Genomic DNA, 18,710 nt, shown 5'->3' with positions numbered 1-18,710 from the left:
TGATTCCCTCTCTGCCACTTGAGCTGTGGAGGCTTATCTGGTGAACCAGATTAGCTTGTGCACTTCAACACACGCCAGCTGGGTGACCTTGGGCTAGTCACAGTTCTTCAGAGCTCTCTCAGCCTCACCCATCTCACAGGGTGTTTGTTGTTGGGGGGGGGGGAGGTAAAGGAGATTGTAAGCCCCTTTGAGTCTCCTTACAGGAAAGAAAGGGGGGGTATAAATCCAAATCTTCTTCTTCTAAACCTGATTTGTAATCTAGAACATGCCCGCTTGGCAGCATGCAATATAGGCTCAGTTTTCCCTCTGAACAAAAGAGAAAAGTCAGAAGGGTTGTTCTACTTTTTCACAAGTGACAGAAGAAATTCACCTTGTGTCAAAAAATGCCACGCGGTACCTCAGTCCGAAGGCTTTTTTTGAGCTGATGCCCTCTTCAGCAGGGGAACCTAAACAAAGACCGCCTCCACTTGTCCCTCAAAATTTTCACTTGAGCCCAGTGGTGGTATCCAAAAGTGTTAATAGCAGGTTCCGATGGTGGTGGGATTCAAACAGTGGCGCCGCCGCACACACGCACCTCCAGTCCCTATTGGGCAGGGAGGTTGCTTTAGTAACCCCTTCTTGGCACTCAGAAAAAATGAGTAACCACTTCTAGAGAAGTGGGGAGAACTGGTTGGATCCCACCTCTGCTTGAGCCCCTTGTCCCATGCTGTGTTCGCGCCTCCTTCCGACATGTTCCACATGCACAGTGCAGGAATCATCCCTGTCCCTCTTTTCAGCCTCCTTCCCCTGACTTGTCATGCTCCGCCCCCCACCGGTGAGGTCAGTTCCTGGCAGGAGAAGAGCCATATGTCGATCTGTTAAAAGCCATTGATTGGCCATTCCTTGGTGCCTCTTAAAGCCTGTGGCCCAAGATGACGACTGTATTGTTGGGCTGTCCCTGTGACTCTTCCTGAAGACACAGGTTTGCCCTTTTAGGAAGTCTCTGCAAGACCAGGACGTGCTGATCCAGCAGGGTTGCCACTGGGGCTCAGCTAGAAGAGTGGATTCCATTCCCTTGGGACAATTCCAAGAAAATAATCCTCCCCTTTCTCGGCTTCTCTCTCCTGTCTGCTGTTGGGCAGAGGCCACGGTGCTGAGCTATGATGGGAGCATGTACATGAAGATCATGCTGCCGACGGTCATGCACACGGAGGCCGAAGACGTGTCCCTCCGCTTCATGTCGCAGCGGGCCTACGGTTTCATGATGGCCACCACCTCCAAGGAGTCAGCCGACACCCTCCGCCTGGAGCTCGATGGGGGGCAGATGAAGCTCACTGTCAACCTAGGTAACCCACCGGCCAGAGCTCCGCAGGGGCGGCCCTCCCCCAACTCCCGTGCGGTCTGCAAAAAGGAGCGCCCCCCAATGAGACGTGGCGTGGGCTCCGCTTTCCTCAGCTGTGTGAGCCAAACCTGGCAGAGGCTCCTGGCAGCCACGTTCTGTGTGGTTCTGATGGGGGAATCTGCACGAAGGAGGCTGTGGCTTGGATCCTTCAGAGTGTTTCTGGGGAGGCAATGGTTTCCACCCACGGAGCGCACCTTTTCTCGCCTCCTTCCCTTGAAGGCCAGCATGGTGTAGTGGTTAAGAGCAGGTGGACTCCAATCTGGAGAACTGGGCTTGATTCCCCGCTCTTCCACACGAGTGGCGGAGTCTTATCTGGTGAACCGGATTTGTTTTCCCACTCCTACGTTCTTGCTGGGTGACTTTGGGCTAGTTGAGTACGGACCGAAAAATCACGTGACGCACGTGTGCTGCGCAGTGGCTTATGTGTATTACAATTATAAATTCCAATATCTAGACATACATAAAATGCAATTGCCATACCTTGGAGATATCTGTATGAAAAAGAATATTGATTATAGCAATTGCATTTTATGTATGTCTAGATATTGGAATTTATAATTGTAATACACATAAGCCGCTGCGCAGCACACGTGCGTCACGTGATTTTTCGGTCCGTACTCAGATAGCTTCCTTGGGCGCACTCATTGCATCCATTGATAATATTGACTTTGGGCTAGTCACAGTTCTTTGGAACTCTCTCTCAGCCCCACCTACCTCACAAGGGGTCTGTTGTGGGGAGAGGAAGGGAAAGGTGCTTGTAAGCCCTTTTGAGAAAGCAGGGTATAAATCCAAACTGCTCCTCTTCTTCTTCCCAAAAGACCACCCCCAAATATTGCTGCTGGGTGCATCTTGGGCTGCCAGGGAAGAGGGGAGGTTGAGAAAGTCACAGGCGGAAACTGCTCCATCTCTGCAAATGCTCCTCTCGCTCCAAGCCTATGACTGGAATGCAAAATGCAGAGGGCTTTTAAAGGAAAGGTCTGTCGAAAAGAGACTAGGGCCCCTTCCGCACGTGCAGGATAATTCACTTTCGATCCGCTTTCACCATTGTTTGCAAGTGGATTTTGCTGTTCCACACAGTAAAATCCAGCTGCAAAGTGCATTGAAGGTGGATTGAAAGTGGATTATTCTGCATGTGCGGAAGGGGCCTAGATCTCTCCCGCTTTCTGCTCACAGATCCTGTGGGTTTTGCTTTTCAAAACATTGCCATTTTTTCACAGCAGAACAAAACGTTGCATTGCGGTCAGTCCTGGGTGATATGGCTGGTGCTTCTCACATTCACTTGGGTCTCTGGGAAGATCCATACCCAGCTTTGGGAAAAACTGACTCCTTTCCCCTGGGGAAAGAGAGGGCTTGATCCCTTTGTCGAAATTGGGAGCTGCCCTCTCGGCTGAGCCTGACCAGCTCTGGAGCTTTGAAAAGGCTGCGTGTTTTTCTCTCAGCACTTTTCTAGGCCCCACTGGGTGGCCAAGCAGAGAAAGTGGTCTTTTGTTTCCTCGTGCTGAAGCAGGGGTGTCCAACTCTGGTGCTTCAGATGTTCATAAACTACAACTCCCATCAGCCCGTTGGCCATGCCAGCAGGGGCTGATGGGAATTGTAGTCCATGAACATCTGAAGCGCCAGAGTTGGACACCCCCGTTCTAAAGACACCGATGTGGCTCTTTCCTCAACCCACCTTGGTTTTTAACCCTTCATTGGCACAGTCGATGGCCAGCCCAGAGCAAACAGCCCCTGTGACCAAATGCCCCGACCCATGGCTGCCTGCTCCGTCCCTGGCATGACTCTCCTCCTCCTCCCCATATTGTCCCCCTTCCCACCACAGTTCCCGGGGGTTCTTCTCCCCATCTCCTCTCTGCCCCAGGGGTGTTCCTTTATCCCATGTGGGAGGGGATTTCGGTCCTGCGGCTGTTTGCATCCACTGTTCTGTTGCGGTTGACGATGCGCACCAAGCCCAGCTGTGTATCCCTGTGGAAGGGAGGACTTTGCCACCCTTTTCCGGGAGGGAATCAATCCCTGGTGGAAACTCCCTGTGCCAGCAGAGACTGAGGAACAGGAAAAAAAAAGACACACACGCACACACTCCGGCAACATTTTCCCTACAGGGTCCTTCCCTACAGGAGCAGCAGTGGCGTAGTGGCTAAGAGTAGGTGCACTCTGATCTGGAGGAACTGGGTTTGATTCCCCGCTCTGCCGCTTGAGCTGTGGAGGCTTATCTGGGGAATTCAGATTAGCCTGTGCACTCCCACACACGCCAGCTGGGTGACTTTGGGCTAGTCACAGCTTTTCGGAACTCTCTCAGCCCCACCCACCTCACAAGGTGTTTGTTGGGCGGGGGGGAGAGAAGGGCAAGGAGATTGTAAGACCCTTTGAGTCTCCTATAGGAGAGAAAGGGGGGATATAAATCCAAACTCTTCTTCTTCTTCTTCCAGCCTCCCAGTCTCCACCAGTTGCCTCCCCCCGTGCCCATCTTAAACTCTGCCCACAGTGCAAGGCAGCTTTTAAGGCACCCTCTTCTCATTGGTGTGGCCACACTGTTTGGGAGCGCTCCCCAGTCTCTGCAGGTTCCAAGGGAGTCGTTTGACCTCCAGCTGGTGCAGAGACAAGACTGTTTCTCGGGTTGTCTCCGTACTGGAAAGCACATCTGGGTGGCATCTGGGTGGCTAAGCCCTTTCCTTGCCCTTTATTTACAGCTTTGGGGTGGGGGAAAGGAAAGGGCTTCCCTGTCCCCCTTCTCCTGCACAGCTGGTCTTTGCAAGGTGGATGCTTGTCCACACTGAGGAATCTCAGGCCAAGAAGACAAGGGTTGGAGAGGGGTGGGGCGCTGCAGAAGGAATGCCAAGGATAGTCACACACCCCCTTCCCCCGTGGAAGCACTAGGTCTATGCACAAACCAGCAGTTCTAGACTTGGACCATGAAAGGGATCGGCCGGAGGAAACTGAATCCCAGCTGTCCCCAATTGTCTCTAAGGTCTTGCGTATGCGGCAGCAACAGTTCGACCTTTGGTATCATTTGGTAAATATGAACACCGGGGTTGACCGCTCCAGATCAAAACAGTGCCAAAAAGAAACCTCACATCCAGAGCTGTGAATGTTGTTGGAACCTGAGCGAGACTGTCAGAATTTGCCAGTGCCTATGGGGAACTATGTTGGGAATTCGCACACACTGTCAGAACGTGGCTGAGAATTGGCAGTGTTCACTGCGAATGTCGGCATTCCCCAGATTAGAGAAATCCAAGATGGCTTCCATGGTTGTAACATGACCTGCAGAGGAGGTAGATGCTCTAAGGTCCTTTCCGCACAGCAAATTCTGAACAAGTTGCAGCTGGGATAAATGAACCCGGCCTAACCCCAGGTGGACAGCCAGTGCATCGGTCGGGGCACGCGCCTTTGCACAGAGGTGCTTTTTGGGGGAGGGTAACTTTTGAAAAACTTACCTCCTTGATGCGCAGCTACGCAGGCAGGCACACAGGCTCCCCTAGAGCCCTGCTGGAGTCAGCACTGCCTGCGTGGCTCCGCAGATGAGAACCGGGGGGAGTGCAGCCACATAATGTGCCTCACAGCCACGGCTGTTCGCTTGGCCATAACTGCGAGGTGCGTTACAGCACAAGAATCGCAGGAGTTGCAATTCCTGAATAACCCAGGTTGGGGGCGGTGGAACACAGAACGGATCCACATTAGGAGTGGGATCTGTGCGAAGTTCCCCCCCAACCCATTTTTTTTAACCAGTGTTATCCTGCTTTAATTGGCCCATGCGGAAAGGGCCTAACAGGGAGCCACTGCCCCACACCAAACAGGGAGGGATAAAGAACTAAATAAGGCCCTGAAGCTACCCAGACATCCCTATAGCTCAGGGGTAGGGAACCTGCGGCTCTCCAGATGTTCAGGAACTACAATTCCCATCAGCCCCTACCAGCATGGCCAATTGGCCATGCTGACAGGCTGATGGGAATTGTAGTTCCTGAGCATCTGGAGAGCCGCAGGTTCCCTACCCCTGCTATAGCTGGCTCCACATTTCCCACGTTTTTGCCCGTTTTCTTTCTTACACGCCAATCGCAAGGGCTAGAAAACTAGTCTTCTAAGTGAGTCAGCTGTGGTCTGAGTTCATATGTTTTGAATGTCCCTGCAGCTGTGGCAGATGAAAAGTGGAGATATAAGCTATCCATCCAACCCCTCCCCACACCGTTAGCTGACCTGAAAGTACTTTCTTCCAAGAGCTTGTATTTGCCCTCTGGGGGAAACTTACGTGCAGCCATCAGTACACATTTAGTTTCCCCAGTGGGGCAAAGAGTAGCTCCATGGAGCCATTTTATGTAGGGAGTGTAGTATGGTGGGAGAAGGCTTAAGCTCCCTCTCCCTGGCCCATTATGCATGGAATGCTTACCTTGGGTGTCTTAGCTGCACAGTGGGGCTGTAGTGTGGTCTCCTCGTGTTTTTCTGTTCATGTGTGAGGAGCCATTCTCTGCCATATAAGGCTGTTTTAAAATAGAAGCGTGTTTGAAATAAAGTTTGAAATAGCCCTCTTGATCTTTGGGGAGGGCAGAAGCAGAGCGGGGAAGGTGGGGTGGAGCCAAAAAGAGGCCTTGCTTGTACTGTTCCTCGCAAAAGCCAGCTCTCTATTGTTGTTATTATATCGAGATATTGATATCTCGATATGAGCATTTAGAGAAGCAGAAAGGGCTGGCAACATGGAAGGGGGGGCAAGGGGGAAGGCATGGATGGCAGTGCGAGGGAGTGGGAAGGGTGGAGCTAGGTAGGCTCGTCATGGGCGGAGGAAAGAGGTCCCGAGCAAAGCTGTGCTCGCTGGCAAATCTCCCCTCTCAGGCGGCAAAGCAAATTAAAAGTTGCTCTGGAAGTGGTGTTGCTTGCCACGGAGAGAATGGAAAATGAAAGTGGGGCTCAAGGAAATTCAAGAAATCTTGCTGCGACAGACAATTGCCCCCATCGCGCGCCACCATAATTGGCTCCTTTGAAATATGGCCCTGAACATAATCAAGCTTTCATATGCCTATGCAGTAAGTTCCCAGTGCAAAATGCCCAAGTGCACAGCCGGTAGAAGGTCCTTACGGCAGCCCTGATGAATTTCTCGGACATGTGAATCCGCCCTGAGAGTCTTGGGGCTGGTTTTTGTCCCAGAAACTTGTGCCTGGGTGCCCCCCGCTAGTCTGCTCTCATTGGATGTTGGAAGCCAAGCAGGGTCAGCCTCGGTTAGTACTTAGATGGAGACCACCAAGGAAGTCTTGAGTTGCTATGCAGAGGCAGGTCGTGGCAAACCACCTCAGTTTTGTTAATTGCCCTGAAAAACCAATGGAGTTGTCATTTTCCACCTTGTGACCTGACTCCAGGTTGTAAGCTCAGTTTATGCCAGGGGTCTGCAACCTGCGGCTCTCCAGATTTTCATGGACTACAATTCCCATCAGCCCCTGCCAGCATGGCCAATTGACCGTGCTGGCAAGGGCTGATGGGATTTGTAGTCCATGAACATCTGAAGAGCCGCAGGTTGCAGACCCCTGGCTTATGCATTTGGTTTTAAGTTCTTTGCTATTTGTGGAACATGCTCTCCTTGCTCCTGATAAAACGGGCTGCTTTGTGCATAGACAGATAGACCTCTGCAGCTCCATTGCAGAGGTTATCGGTGTTGGCCGGGAGAAGGCGACTCTGAAAGCTCTGCGGAGGGCAGGGACATGAAAGGATATACCACGGTCCTTTCCCACTCTTGCTCCTCCACAGCAGGGGGCAGAACTGCATCCTCCACCTCAGTGCAAGGGCAAGTGTCCACCTTGTTGCGCGTCTGTCCCCGGATGGTGGGCTGCATCTTTTTTGGGTGTTTGGTGGCAGAAGTTACCTTGAAGGATATAAAACTCTCTCGTTCTCTTCTCTCTCCCTTCCCCACCCTCGTCCCCCCGTCTCAGACTGTGTCAGGATAGGCTGTAACCCCAGTAAGTTGACGTTTTTTTTCTTTCTTTCTCGTTTCTTCTTTTCTTCTACTTGCTCTTTGAATCCTGTGGTTGTCGCCTTGAATTTCTGAAGACAAAGGGGCGTGTGTGTGTGTACGTGTGTGTTGGGTGTCCGAAAGAGGATTGAACTGGCCGCCGGGAGGGAAAGGGCTAAAGTTATCATGTGTTGGGAGGGGGGTGCGGAGGAGGGCTACTGGGCCAGTAGTGAAATGGGTTCTGTCCCCAGCTCCTGGAACAGAACAGGGCCGTAGTTCATCCTTAGGGTGCACATTACTCTTTGCACATGGTGGCTTCACACAGATGAGGGCGTAGCCCTGACACACCTTCCCTGCTGCCTTAAAAATGTAGCATCAGCTTCAACCAGCTGGAAGCCAGGATTCCTGGATTCTCTTTGTAACACCCTTTCAGATGAGTTGCACCACATTTCTTTTGCATGCCTCAGTTTCCTCTTTTGGAAGAACTTGTGGGAAGTTAGGAGGTCAAGACAGTCCCTAGGGCAGTGGTGGCGAACCTATGGCACGGGTGCCAGAGGTGGCACTCAGAGCCCTTTCTGTGGGCACGGGCGCACAGAGCGCATCATGTGGGGGGAAAGCACTGTTAAACCCCACTGATTTTCATGGGAAGAACTAAAGCGTGATCCCTTACCTGAGAGTAAGCTCAGTTGCTTGCAATGGGGGTTGCTTCTGAGTAAACCCTCCTAGGCTCATGATTCACCCGTTCGAAGAGTTGCACGGTTGCTTCAAAGCAAAGCCACCGACTGCCACCAAGCTTACTCCCGAGTAACACACGCCTCGGAGCCAACTGCTTTTTTCTAAACTAAAACCTCAGTATTCAGGTTAAATTGCCGCATTGGCCCTTTGCGATAAATAAGTGGGTTTTGGGTTGCAATTCGGGCACTCGGTCTCCAAAAGGTTTGCCATCACTGCCCTAGGGCTTTGAGACCAGGGTTCTCAGGGAAGAAAAGCCTCCATGCCCTTTATGTTGGGGAAGAGGGAACGTTTGAGGAAAACGCTCCAGTTTTTGTGGGGCAAAGAAGATTTCTGGAGAAAGACCGCTGGAGAAGACAGCCCAGCCCACCGCTGAACACCTGCATGAAACATCACCGATAGCTTCAGAAACGGAGCCCCGACTGACAGCTCAGAGGAGCAGGAGTCTCCTTTGACCAGAGGTGGGACCCACCCAGACTGAGCCTGGTTCATGATGGGATGCTGGGGTTGGGGTGGCGGGGATACAGCAGTAATGCTGGGGGGACATGGTGGAGCCATAGCATGGACATTCCTACCCCCATGGGCCACTGAGTTAGCAGTAGCCTTGCCATGATACACCACCTTCATACCAGTTTCACTCCCTTGGTTCACAGCTAAGTGAAGAGAGGGTTTTGTAGCTTCACACACACACACACAGATGACTGCACCCAGTTTGGGGGTGGTGTGTTTGTGAACGGGCGTTAGTGTGAAGGAGGACCCAGCCCCTTTCAAGGACTCTTGGGATGAGAATTCCTAAAGGAGGGTTCTTGGAAGCACATCTCTCCGCACCTGCCCCAACACAGCCTAGTTTGTTCAAGGATCGAACGTTTTTATCTCCCCTGCTGCTTTGCACAGCTGAATGTGGGGGAGCGATTGAAGATCAATAGCTTCCAAGGGCAGTGCTGTCAATAGAAAATGTGCAAATGTATCCCTTTCCACATTGGCAGGAGGGTCCGGGGGCATCCATCACTGGGGTGCTTTCCTTGGAGGAAATGTGGCTGACTTCTGAAATGTCTGCCTACTTACATGTGTGCCAGCTGGACAAGGTGGAGCAGGCATCTATCAACCGCCCCTTCCACAAAAACAGCCACATCTCTCCCCCCTCCCCTTCCCTACAAGATTGTCTCTTGTCAATCATGGCCAGAAACTCTTGTGAGATCCAAAAGCCGATTCCTTGGCCCTCTTTGAAATCTCTCAGTCCCCCAGGAAGGCATGGTGGTCCCACCAGGCCCCAACAGGTAGGTGTGATTTGCATTCCAGGTGGACCTTCATGACAAAAGGTGATTTCATATCTCACTAATATCACCCTTGATTTTATCAAGCCCTGCAAACACCTGGCCCGTTCTTGTCTTGGCACGACATTGCAGCGTAGTTCTGAAGCTTCACTTTCACAAACCAGGGTTGTGCTGCCCTTGTTTGTAATCGCAAGACTTCTCAAGTGAAAAATCGGCCTCGTGTGACTTTTCTTCAACAAGTGACACATTTCACCGGGTCTCCAGCATACACAGTGTCTCAGGCTCTATTTGTCCCCTCCCTTCTCCACGGATGCGCAAGGATGTTCTGAGCTCATTATTTTTCCCCCGTCCCAAATTTAGTATTGTTTTCTCTCTGACAAGCACCAAGTTGGCAGCTCCGCAAACCCAGTGGCAACCTTCCCCACACCAAATGAGCTATCAAGGACACCCCAACTGGGCTTTCATGAGTATCCAGCCCCACTCCCAGGCAGACTTTCCCTCCTCGTCAGCGAGCAGGCAGGCATGAATGGGGCTGTCAGGATTCAGTGCCACACTCCAGAGATCTGGCAGGGGAACCTGGACCACGGAAAACTGGAGAAGCGCCTTTGGCAGCCACCAGGTAAGTTCCTGGGCCAATAGCTAAGACTCCAGTCTGTGTGAAGGAGAGCTGGGCCCCTTCCGCACTGGCAGAATAATGCACTTTCAATCCACTTTCAATGCACTTTGCAGCTAGATTTTACTGTGCGGAATAGCAAAATCCACTTTCAAGCAATTGTGAAAGTGGATTGAAAGTGCATTATTCTGCATGTGCGGAAGGGGCCCTGGTCTGGAATGGGGGAGAGGAAACTGAGGCCTACTCGAGGGGGTGGGGTCCCCAAGGCTCATTCATGGGAGAGCGGTTGGGGATTAGAAGGCCGGATACCCATGCTGTGATTTTTTCAAGAACTTCATATGGATAAAAACCAGTCTGTAAATCACCTTCCGGAATCGCGCAGGTTACTGCAAGCAGAATTCCAAAACAGGATTTTAAAGAGGAGGAAATATGGAGAAGAGAGGAGGACCCAGACATCCCGGACCTCAGGCGGTTCCCCTTCCTTTGTAATTCTGAGGCTCCAGCACCTTTCCACATGGAGATCTAAACGTACATATGCTGAAATGTGCTATCAGTGATGTGCTGATAATGACGAAAGGCACTCTGAGCATGTTTAGTGGCAATCTTGAGTTGCTGCTCTAAACTGTGCCATTGGTCTGGCTCAGATTAAGCCCGTTTCCTGTACTTTCTAGTTTGGCTAGCCTTGGCTCTGTTTCCTTCTGGGAGCTGGGGAGCGAATCTGGGGGGTGGGGGGTGGGGGTGGTTCCTGGTTCAGGGACCCGCTTCATCTTGGCTCAAAGGTTTGGGTAATTATGAATGCTAGTCTAATGTCTGGGAAGAGGTGGCAGGATTAAACTATCATATTAGCAAATTGGTGGTAGAGGAAAGATTGGAGTAGAACAGTGGTGGCAAACCTTTGGCACTCCAGATGTTATGGACTACAATTCCCATCAGCCCTGATGGGAATTGTAGGCTGATGGGAATTGTAGGCTGATGGGAATTGTAGTCCATAACATCTGGAGTGCCAAAGGTTCGCCACCACGGGAGTAGAAGGTAGCTGTCATCACCTGCTTCCTTGGGATGGGGCTGGAGAGAAATGTGTGTTGCATAAAGGGGCTGGGTGGGAGTCCCCTTAGGGGTGTTAATCTCCGCGTGAAGCCTTGAGATCTGGCATTTTAACTGGTCTGCCAGTGACAAAGATTATTTCAGCCAGAGGACATGGCTGCTCTGGAGGGTGGACTCTATGGTATTTACCCTGCCCCTTCAACCCTATAAGTTTCGCGTCCATAAGCTCCACCCTCAGATCTCCAGGAATTTCCCAACCCAGAGTTGGCAAACCTAGGTCCCCTTGAAGAAGTGGGGCCCAGCACCTTATTCAAAACCAAGGCCTCTAAGGAAACCCAGTCTGGGGACCAGCAAAAGAGTATTGTTCTGAGGGGTTGTTCCCTCACTGCAGAGGATATTTTCTAGCACCAGGTGGCGCATGTGCCTTTTGAGTGTCTGTAGTACCCAGTTTTCTCCACCGGATGGCAGCAGGTGGTTTTGGAAGATGCTGCGGCACCCTGGAAATCCCTGCAAGGGATCACCCTCTCCTTGCAATTCCCACTTTGGCCAGCAGATAGCACACTATGCCTTTGTTCTTCAACATAGTGGGAGACGGGGTTGCAAATGGTGGGTCGCAACATAACGTTTATAAACGTTTTAGCCAAGCTTTGCACTGCTACACATTGCCAATACAGATTTCAGGGTGGGGTGAGGGAATGTATGCTTTTATGCACGTTCCCTCTATATTCATCGCCCCTTCTTCCAAAACACACAGGTGTTCATTCAGACTGGGGCTGCTTGTAAACACCTCTTTTATATAATTCCCCAGTTGAGCTTGGCATCCAGACAGAGCAGGTTATCACCCTTAAAGGTTCTGTTGCTATTTTCATACCCCTTTCCGCTTCCCTCCCACTCCACTTGCAGAATCTTGGCAAACTGGCCATTTAATTTAGGGGGGGAATTCAGGGGGCATATCTACAGAAAACAGAGCCTAGGGCTGTGATGGCGAACCTTTGGCACTCCAGATGTTATGGACTACAATTCCCATCAGCCCAATTGGCCATGCTGGCAGGGGCTTTTGGGAATTGTAGTCCATAACACCTGGAGTGCCAAAGGTTCGCCACCACTGGCCTAGGGCAAGCACTAACCCCCCACTCTCCTTCCCCTGCAGGTAGGCTGAGCCCAGCATTGAACCGCAGGTGCCACCTCTGAAGTCCATATGGACTTTGAACATTAAAGCGGGACCTGTCCTGGACAGAGTTATTTGGTGGGGGTGTGGCCAATGGTTCCTCCTTCAAATGGTGTCCAGGGCATGTGCCCTGGCTGCCACACCGCAAATACGCCTCTGATAAAATTCTTGGTGGGCTGCCATCATGGAGGGGCTCCTGTGGCCAGGAATGAGCAAAGTCAGCTGAGCAGCACTCAGGGAGTCACGACTGAGTGTTGGGTTCTCCCAAGTGGGGTTGCCAGTGTCCAGGTGGTAGCTGGAGATCTCCTGGAATTTACAACTGATCTCCAGACTACATCTTATTTACTGAAAGCATCTATTCCTCTTTTCCTGGAGAAAATGGCTGCTTTGGACAGTGGACTGAATGGGTTCATCCCCTGCTGAGGTCCCTCCCTTCTCCGAACCCCACTCTCCCAGGCTCCACCCACAAGTCTCCAGGCCTTTTGAACCTGGAGTTGGCATCCCTACTTCCATAGCACCCTGGAGGCAGTGGGTGAGCTGAGGCCCTCATCTGTGGCGCTGAAGTACTGAGTCGGCCACTGTGGCCCTGACTCAGCACTTCAGCGTGGCTTGACTCATTCCTGGGCCATTTAAACATCCCAGTTGCCCCCTGCACAGAACGGCCATTTGCATTTGAAAGCAGCGAGGGCCCACATTGATCTTCGCCACTGATGCCCCGGGGCGCTCCAGAAATCCCACACTTTGGCACGATAATCAGAGGTTGCACTTCTCTGGGGTGTTCCCTGTGGACCTGCCCAAGCGCTGTTCTCGTGTTGTCTAGGAGTTAAGGGAGATTAGCTCAGTTCTATGGGGCAGTTTGCTTCCCAGCCCCTTCCCTGGGAGAGGTAAAAGTCCTTAGAGGAGATTGCTTGCAGCAGCGGGATTAGGATGCCGCGTGGAGGGGTGACAAAGGACCTTGTGAGATGGGGTCTCTGATGCCGCGTCCGTGCGGATTCGTTCTGTGAGATGCTCTTCAGTTCTTCGCACCCTGGGCAGCAGCCCCACTCTTGACATCCCCATCCTGCACACCCTGTTGCAGGTAAAGGCCCCGAGACCCTTTTTGCCGGCCAGAAACTCAACGATAACGAGTGGCACACGGTCCGCGTGGTCAGGCGGGGAAAGAACTTGCAGCTCTCGGTGGACAATGTAACCGTGGAAGGTAGGTGCATCAGGGCTACTGGCCGGGTCTGAGGGGCTTCAGAGCTTTTATGAGGAAGAAGGGGACACTTTGTGGGATGGATTGTCTTATTTTGTTAGTGGAATCCAATGTCCCTGGACTCCTGGAAGGTCTTTTATCCCTGGTTCACCAGAAGATGATTGCAATGCCCAGATCTTTGCACGCCCCCGATAGGAGAGCCAGCATAGTGTGGTGGTTGAGCAGGTGGATTCTATTCTGGAGAACCGGGTTTGATTCCCCACTCCTCCACCTGAGTGGCAGAGGCTTATCTGATAAATCAGATGGGTTTCCACACTCCTACATTCCTGCTGGGTGACCTTGGGCTAGTCACAATTCTTCACAGCTCTCTCAGCCCCACCTACCTCACAAGGTGTCTGTTGTGGGGAGAGGAAGGGAAAGGAGCTTGTAAATTACCTTGAGTCTCTATACAGGAGAGAAAGGTGGGGTATAAATCCAAACTCTTTTTCTGGGATAGCACATCATATTCTCTCATCCACCACTAGGTGATGATGTACACTTGCAATGCACTGATCCCACACTAGGTGGCAGTCTGCCCCCACAATTCTATAACTCCCTTGTTTGGCTGCTGAGGGAGGGAGAGGCTTTTGGCAAATAAATCAGATCCTGGGCTGCAGAAATGCTGCTCAGAGGTGATAGGTGGGGTGGGGAAATAATGAGGAGTAAGGGTCCTGAATTAGAGTTTTAGGAGGGATTGGCAGTGGATTTGGGGAAGGTTTACTCAGCTTCAGGTAGCCTTCCCATCCTCCAGGTAGTACCTGGAGATCAGGAATATAAAATGAGACGCTATGCCCACTGGCAACAATGGTATTACAAAGGAGATAAAGTCCAGTGCAATTTTAATAGTGACAGGTGCTCTAATATAAACTTGCGTTACTTATCAACATGCAGTACATATGTTTTTGATATGTAACGCACGTTTATATTAGAGCACCTGTCACTATTAAAATTGCACTGCACTATCTTCTTTGTAATACCAGTGTTGCCGGTGGGCATAGCGTCTCATTTTATATTCCTGGTATACACATTGCCCACATTTGTTACATTTTGTAATTAGTACCTGGAAATCTCCTGCTATTACAGTTGATCTCCTGACAATCAGGTTCACGTTCTCTGGAGAAAATGTCTGCTTTGGAGAGAGAAATCTATGGTATTATACCCTGCTGAGGTCTGTCCCCTCCCAAAACCCCAATCCAGTGTGGTGTAGTGGTTTAGAGCAGGTGGATTCTAATCTGGAGAACCGGGTTTGACTCCCCACTCCACCTGAGTGGTGGAGGCTTATCCAGTGAACCAGGTGTGTTTCCACACTCCTAAATTCCTGCTGGGTGACCTCGGGCTAGTCACAGTTCTTCAGAACTCTCTCAGCCCCACCTAACTTCACAAGGTGTCTGCTGTGGTGAGAGGAAGGGAAAGGAGCTTGTAAGCCACCTTGAGTCTCCTTACAGGAGAGAAAGGTGGGGCATAAATGCAAATTCTTCTTCCCAGACTCCACCCCCAGAATCCCTAGGTATCTCCCAATCCAGAACTGGCAACCCTACTGCAGGGCCACTGAATGCTGGGTTTGAAGGAGTCATCCCACCCATCCACCCACTCACTCTCGCCAGAGATATAGTCAGATTGCTATCCCCACCCCACCCTTGGTGCCCTGCCTGGCTCTATTTTAACAGTGTCCACCGTCCCTCCTGTGCTTGGTCCAAGCAGGGCAGATGGCCGGTGCCCACACCCGCTTGGAGTTTCACAACATCGAGACGGGCATCATGACGGAGCGGCGCTTCATCTCGGTGGTGCCCTCCAACTTCATCGGCCACCTGAGCAGCCTGGTCTTCAACGGGCTGCCCTACATGGACTTGTGCAAGAATGGAGACATCAGCTACTGTGAGCTCAACGCCCGCTTCGGCCTCCGCAGCATCATCGCCGACCCGGTCACCTTCAAGAGCAAAGCCAGCTACCTAGCGCTAGCCACGCTCCAAGCCTACGCCTCCATGCACCTCTTCTTCCAGTTCAAGACCACGGCCACCGACGGGCTCATTCTTTTCAACAGTGGCAACGGCAATGACTTCATTGTGGTGGAGCTCGTCAAGGGGTGAGGCTTCCTTGGGCCTTTATGCCTCCTGCTGTAGCCCAGCCCATAGCTCCACCTGCTGGTGTGGATGACCCTGTCCACCTCTCACGGTGGTCTGAAATTCCCTGCCCACTTCCCAGCTAGAAGCAACCCCCAGAAGACCCTCCTTGTGGCTTAACTGGCCCACCCTGATGCCTCGTGTGTTTGTCTCCCCCACCCCAACCATCCTGTTTACCTTTTCTGTCCCTCACCACTTAAGCTGCCGCTTGTCTTGCAAAGTTCCAGTATTACCCCACCACACTCCAGTCCATCTACTGAGCAATGTGTTCCTTTGTTGCTTCTGTTTTATCTTTTCTTTTTCAACCGCCTGCCCGCTGATCAAAGAAACTTGGTGCCATAGTGGTGTGAAGGAGGTCTCTGGGATCTTTGAACACAGAACTCTCTAGAGGTGTTTTCTTTGGGGTGGGGCCGTGGCCCTTAAACTGCTTTGAAAACATTTCAGAGGATATACGTTTCTTGCAACTGATGTGCTGATCTCGGCAGAGATCCAGAATCTCACTTAGTCAGATGCACGAACTAGAGAGTTGGTAGGTCTCCCATCATCCCTGTCACAAAAGTGATGGATTTCTGTTTCATGCAGCCACCTGCACAGGAGCAGGTGGGTAGATAAAGGAAGGGAGGTCTCCCGTTTCCATCCATCTCATGGGATAGAGCAAGTGAATAAGACTCGTGGCCCACCAAGCTGAAAGTAGCCTTCCAGGCACGGATAGTAGATTTCCTTCCTGCCTGGGACGGCAGAAGTATTGTGTATTACTTGACACATGGCTGAATAGGGGCACTTGGGCAGCCCGAGTTGGGGGCTGTGCCTTTGGCACGTGTGCCTACTATTGCTTGGAGCAAGAGGCCAGAGCTTATCCACCCTCCTTGGGACAGACTGCCTGTCTTCTAGCCCACCAGGATGACTTCCAACCTTCTCCCCTTGTCTTCAGTGGCATATCTGCCAGAGGGACATGGGGGGTCAATTGACCCTCTGCAACCCTCCATTAGATCATGTGGGGGGTGCCCAGCGGGGCTACAGCAGACTGCCATCCTGGCTGCTCCTTCAGCCAGCGGGGCTGGGCTGAGGGGTAGCCTGCAGGAGCAGCTGGGTCGGGACCCCGCAGCAGGCCTGCTGGACGCCCCTGGGCCCAGCCCCACCAGTGGCAGGGCTGGGCTGAGGGGTGACCTGCGGCAGGCTCTGCCAAGCCTGGCCCCACCAGGCTGCCTGGGACCGCTGCAGCCGGCTGTAAGTGAGGCACCGGGGGGGATTGGGGGGTGCCCAGAGCAGGTCCCCGGGCACCATCCTGCCCCCGGTACGCCTCTGCTTGTCTGCTCTGTATTGTTGCAGTGGGGGACAAGCAGCAGGAAAACCCTTACTTATTTGAAACATTTATTAGCCGCCTTTCTTCCTTTTATTGTAAGAAGGCAACTTTACAATAAAAAATAAAATACATAAAACAGAGTGCATAATAAATATATAAAACTGACATTTAAAAACACCCCTTCCCCAGTCTCTTAGCAGCAGCTGTAAATTTCTCCAGCCATCAGGATCATCATAGAATCATAGAGCTGGAAGGCCCCAGACAAGCCGTCTGATCCAACCCCTGCTCAGTGCAGGGTCAGCATAGAGCTTCTCTGACAAGTGTCTGTGCAGTTGCTGCTTGAAGATTGCCCGTGAGAGGAGGAGGGCAGTCACCCTAAGCAGCTGATTGCAGCTGAATTACTCTTAACTGTAAATAACTTTTTGCTAATGTCCAGCCAGTATCTTTCCGCCAGTAATTTAAACCCATTATTTCAAACTCGTTATTTCAAGTCCTGCCCTCTGCTGCCGACAGGAACAGTTCCCTGCCCTTCTCTCAGGGGCAGTCTTTTAAATACTCAAAGAGAACAATCGTGTCTCCCTTCAACCTTCTCTTGTCCAGACTGAATGTTCCCAGGTCCCCCAGCCTTTCATTAAAGGAATTGGTCTTCAGGCCCCAATCACCTTTGTCACTCTCCTCTGTACCTTCTTTCTGTCCACATCCTTTTGGAAGTGAGGCCTCTAGAATGGCACACAGCACTCCAGATTCGTCCTGACCAATGGGGTGTACAGCATGACTATGACATCTTGCAATCTGGATGTAATGCTTATACGCCCTGAGATCACATTAGCCTTTTTGGTTGCTGCTTCACAGTGGCTGCTCATATTTAACTTACTGTCCACCTGTACCCCAAGATCTTGCTCGCACACATTGCTACCCAGAAGCATATCCCCCAAGCAGTATGTGTGTTTCTCATCAGGGATGTCTCAGTCACAAGGCAAGCAAGGCAGCTACCCTGGAGCTCACACTGCAGGGGGCATGCTGGGAGCTCCACCATCCTGCAACCAACTGCCCCAGCTTCTGTCTTGAAGCCCCCACTACTGTGGCATTGCAGCTGATCCCCCCCACAGTCTGATACTCAGTACGGTGGGGGCCTCCGTGCTTTTGACAGATGCGGATGTTTCCAGTGCTGGCCATTCTCACAGTTCACATTCCCCCCACCCTTGCTGTACCCACCAATGACAATTCTTAACTCAGGAAAAGTTTCCTACCCTCTGTAAGGCTCTGGCCTACTCCCATATTTGGTCATTCTCACCCTCTTCTTCCCTGTCAGATTTCCTTTCTCCAAAGTTGGTGGCTTGGCTGGCTTGCTCGAGTCACCTACTTTCCCTGTGCCTGTAATCAAGCCCCTCTGGTTGTGCTTTGCAATCTGCAGTTGGTGCAGGGATGGCAGTGCCTTGGGGACGGCCGGGGAGGGGACAGGCTGGATGCCCATTGTACCCTTCCATCCACCTGCAGGTACATCCACTACGTCTTCGACCTGGGCAATGGGCCCTCGCTGATGAAGGGCAACTCAGAGAAGCCAGTCAATGACAACCAGTGGCACAACGTCATAGTTTCTCGTGACACCAACAACGTGCACACGCTCAAGATCGACTCCCGCACCGTCACACAGCACTCCAACGGCGCCCGCAACCTGGACCTCAAGGGTGAGCTGCAGTCACTTTCCTTGTCTTCCCCTCCCTTCCTGGGGTCACCTTGGGTCACAGCTCCCTATCCCGGGGTGCACAATGGGGTGAACTGTGCTTCCAAACCAAAGGCCGCACTGGTCGCAATACCCAAGAGTTAACACTAGGGGGCAGATTGCTGCCAAGAATCTCCTGGGCTGGCTGGGCCCCGCTTCGATTGACCTTTGTTTACAACCTGACCCCATCTT

At 51.9% G+C, this 18,710-nt stretch overlaps 1 protein-coding gene across 1 annotated transcript in view; it reads left to right on the top strand.

Annotated features, from left to right (window-relative positions):
* The window catches only part of NRXN2 (neurexin 2), a 444,661-nt gene that overhangs the window by 228,699 nt on the left and 197,252 nt on the right, over positions 1-18,710 (top strand). The window contains 5 exon segments of the mRNA XM_048514356.1: positions 1,122-1,325; positions 7,288-7,314; positions 13,217-13,336; positions 15,074-15,455; positions 18,293-18,483. Coding sequence (XP_048370313.1) covers positions 1,122-1,325; positions 7,288-7,314; positions 13,217-13,336; positions 15,074-15,455; positions 18,293-18,483 — 924 coding nt within the window.

The sequence above is a fragment of the Sphaerodactylus townsendi genome, linkage group LG01 (genome assembly GCF_021028975.2).
Source record: "Sphaerodactylus townsendi isolate TG3544 linkage group LG01, MPM_Stown_v2.3, whole genome shotgun sequence".
In the NCBI taxonomy this organism is placed as follows: domain Eukaryota; kingdom Metazoa; phylum Chordata; class Lepidosauria; order Squamata; family Sphaerodactylidae; genus Sphaerodactylus; species Sphaerodactylus townsendi.
This window is presented reverse-complemented; position numbering and strand designations above follow the sequence as displayed.